This window comes from Myotis davidii, unplaced genomic scaffold (assembly GCF_000327345.1).
Source record: "Myotis davidii unplaced genomic scaffold, ASM32734v1 scaffold327, whole genome shotgun sequence".
NCBI classification, from domain to species: Eukaryota; Metazoa; Chordata; class Mammalia; order Chiroptera; family Vespertilionidae; genus Myotis; species Myotis davidii.
The window spans coordinates 4526149-4532210 of NW_006298628.1; the positions used below are offsets into that span (position 1 = coordinate 4526149).

A 6062-nucleotide genomic window follows, 5' to 3' on the forward strand; every position below is an offset into this window, starting at 1 on the left:
GACCTCGCAGTCGCGGCCTCAGGCGGGAGGCCGCCTGGTCCCGGACAGACGCGTCCCCCATTCAGTTCATTCCCAAAAGAGGAAGGAGACACCCACAGGGGTGGAGAGAGGCCGAGAGAAAGGTGCGACTAACCGGACACCAGGCGCATCCTTCCCCCTGCCCCGGTCTGAACCCGCAGCCCCAGGCTGTCCGGGGAGACCGAGCTGCGCTTCTGCTGGCGCTGGCAGAGGAGTTGGCAGCGCCAGGACCACACCGGGGCGCGCATCTGGGCACTTCTCCGCCCAGTGCCATGCCCAGCTCCCGTGGCACAGCCGGCAACTGGTGACTAGGGGTTTCCTCACCCTCTCGCACCAGCTCCCCAGTTTTCCCAGCCCGCACTGGGGGGCTGAGGCCCCAGCCCTTGGCATTTCCCCCCCCCCGCCCCCACCCCCAGAAACCCGTGGCTTATCTCGGTTTTCTCCTGCTGCTCCCAGGTGGGCAGGGCTCCTATCCATCCAGCGCTTCAGGATGGAGAAACTTTACAGGAGCAGCAAGCCCCCTGGGTGTCTGTGCCCTTTCTTACCACTTCTCACCCAGGAAAACGGTCCCGAATTTTTAAAGAAGCCGCTTCAGGATTTGGAAGGGGAGCAGGGTTTTAAGATTTCTCACAGTCCAGGTGGTCCCCTCCACTCTGAGCCTGTGGCCAGTGCCTGGGTTACCCGGCCCTAAAGAAAGAAAAGCCGCAGTGAGCTGGGAAGCCTGTTAGGACAGCCGAGGCCTCCATGCCCCTTCCCACACCGGGAGGAAACGCAGCTTCCTCCTCTGGCCACGTAGGAGCAGGCCAGGTGAGGCCTGGCTGACCCTGTGGTACACGGAGAACCTGGGAGGCCTTGGCTGGTCAGGCCTGGCCTGCACCGTCTTTCTTCCCACTTTCCTTGAGAACTAAACACAGAATCTAGAACTAGCCTTCAGTTTCAATGTCCCCTCAAATCAACAGGCAACTTTTAGATTCTGGGGGAACGAAGAAAACAAAGGTCACGCACAAGAGGGAATGAAATCTCCGACCTTGCGCCCACAGGCTTGTGGGCTTTCCCGGAAAAGGAAAAATGAGAGCGAGAGAAGCAAACACAGCCAGTAGAGTATACGGAGTGCCAGGGCTCCGTGCTGCTGACTCCAATGGGGCTCAGGATACCTGGGTCATTCATTGGGCTGTCCCGCTGGGTGATGAAACCAGAGGGGTAGGTTTCATTGGGAGTCAGGGGCCTGCGGTGGCATTCACCGCTGGAAAGGAGTGAAGGGGACAGGGGAGAAGCAGTATGGCACTTCCTCCCTTTCTTCTGGATGGACAAATGGCTTGGACTCAGAGACGTCTCTGTTTCCCTGTCATTTCCAAATGCCAAGCTTTAGGTGGGGGCGGGGAAACCAAGGGACAGACGCCCTCCTGGCGGATCTGGGCTCCAGCCTTCGAGTTGGGCAGCCCAGGGGTGGGAGCTGCGCCAGTTGGTGTGCGCCTGGAGACCCCTGCTGCTCGTCCTTGCTGCGACTTCTCCCGAGTCCCCTCCCTCCCACCACTCCGGCCCCCTTTCACCATCCTCCCCTTCTGTTCCTGGAGCTTCTCCCTGTGTGTGCGCACAGGCAAGCAAGAGAAAAGGGCCTGCGAGGGGGAGTTTGGGGCCTTGTGTCCGCACACATCTTCTTCTCGTGCTCATCTCGCCCTCTCGCCAGGGAAGCTGAGCGCTGGTGAGGAGGGCAAGGGGAGGGTAGAGTGCAGCCAGAGTGCAGGGAGTGTGAGGGAGGGTCAGGCATTGGAGGAAAGGCCTGGGCACTCAGGGTCCCCACTCCAAAAGGGGTCCAGGCGCCCCCACCCATCCAAGGTGACCACAGACACAATGGCCCAAGAGTCATCAACATCTCTTGAAAAGGCGCTGGAATCAGGCTTTGGACATGGAACTGAGCTGTGTGGAGTAGCCTGAAGAGCGAAGCTTAGGAGTCTGTGGTCTGACCAGGGGGGCCACATGGAGGGACCGTTACTTCCAGCCCCGCCACCTGGGTGCTGGAGGGTTATGGGAAACCGGCTGAGCGGGAGAGGAGCTCATTAACCTTGCTCCCAGGGCAGGTGAAGACTCAGGGCTCAGGATGGATGCTGAGTTGCTTTTTTCGCCAGTTGCCCCTGCCAGGCCTTGCCCCAGCCATGAGCTGAGCAGATTTGGGTCTAGGATGTGATCCTTGCTCCATATTCCACGCAAAATGTGGGGGAGAATGAAGGTGGGTCAAGTCCTTTCTCCCAATAATAGGGGTGACTCAGAGGTCGATAAGAGTCCCTCTGACTACCAACAGGGGCAGATTCTGGAGATGCGGGCCCAGTTCTTACTCTCACTCCAGAGAGGCGATCCTATGAGAATTCCAGAGAAGGCAGTGGATTTTTTCAAAGGATCGTGAAATTCTCCGGAAAATGGGAGGAATTCCGGCAGATCGTTGGGAAGGGCCTCTGCCGGTTGGGTGCTCCCTGGGGTTCCGCCAGCGCGACCTCCCTCTGCGGAGGGAAGGCGCGAGGATGCAGGCCAGTCAGCACCGGCGATCGGACAGCTCCCTTTTGGGGCGCGGCTCCTTCAGCAACCGCCGGGAGGTGGAGGAGGGAGGGCCTGTCTCTACTGAGAGGGCTTGGGGGTGGTCACTTAGGGGAGACGCCCAGCTGAAGGTCAGTATAATAGGATCTACCCGTTTGCATTTAGGGTTTTCCTCTCCAACTACCTTTCCTTTTCCCACTTGTGTCAGGGCGCTGTCATTTTGGGATCTGGGATCCAACCTTTAAAAGCCTTAGCACGCCTGACCTCAAGCCCCAAACCCACACACACTACAGCCCCCACTGCAGTTCTAAAACAAGAAACGATGTGTTGTTGTTTTTTTAAAGATAATTGAAGTAAGCAGCGTTAGAAACAGCTGGGTGCAGTACTCCTAAGTGTACTCAGGCTCTGGGATGAGGTCTTTAGGACTGAGCCCCCTTTCCACATATCCCAGGGGTCCAGTGGGCACTGGTGTGTTTTGGGTGGAGAATCCGTTCAGGGAAGTCAATTCAGAGATTCCTCTGCCCCTGAGGCTCAGAGAAAGAGAACGGGAGGCTACCTTGTCTGAATGGGGAAGCGGTGGGCAGGACAGCCTCCTCTGAGGTGCCCCTCCTCCGCCTCCTTAGGTTGAGGACTTGCCAGTGTGAGGAGCCTCCTCAGGCAGGAAGGAGGCTGTGTACCAGCGGGGTTCCCACTGCCCTGCCACGGGGAAGCTCAGGGCTAGGTCGAGCTCCACTCTACCTGGTGGGTGCCTAGGCTTAGGCACCCTCATAGAGTTCTGGAGTGTTCCGTCAACCTCATCAGCACCCCTACAGATTTCAACATTCCTGAGGCTAAAGATGACCCATTCCCCGGAGTCCACGGAACACATATTTAAGACCGAAAAGATTTCCTCCATTAATATTCCATCCTCATGACCTTATAATTTTTTAAAATTAAAAACAGCCGTGTCTGGCTTAAATGGTTGTCTGTGTATCCCTGCACGCTTGTTTTTGTTGCAACAGTGGGCAGAGGGTTGTCAAATAACTGGCTGCTCCCAACGCGGTCATTTTTCGGTGATGAAAAGATATTTTGTTTCCAATGGAGGTGCGCGTGCATGTTTGGGAGCTGAAGGAGTGTCAGGAGATTAGCGCGATGCTTTGTGCTGGGGGCGTGTGTGTCTGTGTAAGGTCTGGGAGGCACCGTGGTTGTAGCCGTTTGGGTGCCCAGTGGATGGGTGTGAGGGATCTCGAGGGTGGCCAGGGTCCCTGTCCCTGGCCTCTGCACAGTCACTTGACTGTCGCCATCACCCCGAGCCCCAGCTCAGTCCCTGGAATGAAACGAGGCCACCGTGAGAAACGGATCCGGCTTTGCATCTCATTTACATAAATATTTATTAATCGTCATTAAACTGAACAGAAACACGCAATGCACTTCGGGTGTCCGACGGGAGTTTAATCTTCGCTACAAGAGGAAGGTAAAATTGCGTGTGAGTGTATGGGTGAATGAGTGGGTGTCGCCTGTGGGTTTGCATTTTGCACCGTGTGTTTGGATGCCTCATCTCCTGCCTCCGGTGGGGAGAGGGTCTTCTTTTGCCCCTTTTTTGGGGGAGACTCCAGAAGGAGCCCTCAGCCCTCTCCCTGCCCACCTGCCAGCCTGAGCCGAGAGGACAACTCGGACAAAAACCCCTTCTCCAGCCACCGGAAATCGCTGGGCGCTGGCGCCCACCGGAGCACAGTCGGGCAGGGCGGGGCTGCCCCCAGATCCTGGCCTCCACTCTCACCACAGGAAGGGGTACAGGTGCCTGAGGGGAGGGACGCCACGGAGCTCTCCTCCCCCTGCCCCCGGACGCCCGCGCCCGGCCCGCGTGTGCGTGAGGTGTGGTGTGCGTGTGTACGTCTCTCATGCAAACCCTCCCTCCCCAAACCGACCCCCCCAACAGTTTGCCATTCCATACAAATTTGGAAACAGGTTTTTAAAAAAACAGCATGACGCACGACGGGGACGGGGCGGGGGGAGGGCAGTGGCACTGGGGCCCCAAATCTCCGAGTCACTGATTGTAAGAACCTGGGGAGGAGGAGCTGGCGGGCGCCGGCCCCCAATAGATATTTGTGTCTTTTTATTATTGGTAGTAGTATTTTTTTGCCTTTTATTGCTTCTAAAAGTTCTTACTGCGTTTTCTCTCCGATCCGGACTTTGCGTTCGGCCTCCGTCGCCTCTTAGCTTTTTTTTTTTTTTTTGTATGTATGTTTGTTTGTTTAAAAAAGGGGAAAAGGGAAAATGGATTCTAGTTACAAATTGTCTTGGCTTCTCTCTTTCCTCTCAGTCCACATTCCCTCCCGCCAAAATTAAAATCACAAAACGCTGAGACTAAGGGTTGGGGTGAGGGCGATCGGGGTTCAGGCCTGGGCAGCCTGGCTTCTGCCCTCGTTAGGAAGGGGCGCCCGGCTCTTTCCTCCCTCGGCAGCTCTGTGTCTGTTTTAAAAGTAATAATAATGGGAGGGGGGACTATCCCACAGCTCAGCTGCCCCCTTACGAGCCCCTCGGGGTCTGCAGGGAAAAGGGAGACGGAAACCTAAGAGTAAGGAGTAAAGGGGGGGGGTCTCCAAGGAAGTGCCCTAAGGGGATCCTTGGCGAAGACTCCCTGGGTAAGAGGAGGAGGGAGCCCCTTGGGGGGAGAGAAGGCGAGTCCCCTGGGGAAAGCGAGGCCCCTGGGAGGGCCCCCCACTGTTAAGAGGACCGTGCTGCCCAGAGAGCCGCGGGACCGGCGGCCCGCACCCCGCGCCCGGCGCCACGGGGGTGCCCCTGCGCTCAGGGGCTGGGGACAGGGGTGCGGGCAAAGGCCAAAGAAAAAGGAAGGGGCGGCCTCGAGGTCTCAGTTATGGAAAAACGCGTTGAGCTCCTCGTACATGGGGCCCCGGTCGTGGTGAAGGTGCATATCGTAAGACAAGAGATTCTCGGAGTGGACGCCCCCGCGCACCGCGGACGAGCCGAAGACCAGTCCGTGGCCCGCGGGCCGCGAACCGGGCAGCGCGGAGTAGTGCATAGAGTAGTGGTAGCTCTTCTCGTGGTCGGGCGACGAGTCCTGCTTGAGCGAGAAGTTGCCCTGGAGACAGAGCGGGGGGCTGAGCGGGCCCTCGTACTCGGAGCTGTTGTAGTCCGGGCTCGAGAAAAACCATGCTCTACAAAAAACACAACTTCACAACTACATTCACTGAAAGTGTAGCACACTTCTGTTTTTTTAAATTACTTCCAAATTTGTGTATAATGATCTTCTTGTGAATGAGTTGAGCTGCAGGCAGCCGGCCACCAGGTTGGTGGTGGGCTGCGACAGGCCCATGCACAGCGTCTGCAAGTAGGACACCAGGTCGGGGCGCTTGCCCGAGCGCAGGATCTCCGAGAGCGCCCAGATGTAGTTCTTGGCGAGGCGCAGCGTCTCGATCTTGGACAGCTTCTGCGTCTTGGAGTAGCAGGGCACCACCTTCCGCAGGTTGTCCAGCGCCGCGTTCAGGTCGTGCATGCGGTTCCGCTCCCGCGCG

The 6062-nt window shown here is 57.6% G+C and overlaps 1 protein-coding gene across 1 annotated transcript; it reads right to left on the minus strand.

Moving 5' to 3' along the window:
- Positions 1 to 4624: 4624 nt before the first annotated feature.
- NEUROD2 (neuronal differentiation 2) lies at positions 4625 to 6058 on the minus strand (the record flags this gene model as incomplete). The annotated part of the gene is made up of 2 exons (XM_006774427.2): positions 4625 to 5705; positions 5808 to 6058. Coding segments are annotated over 2 exons (558 nt in total), but the record flags the coding sequence as incomplete, so codon positions are not given.
- Between the last annotated feature and the right edge of the window lie 4 nt (positions 6059 to 6062).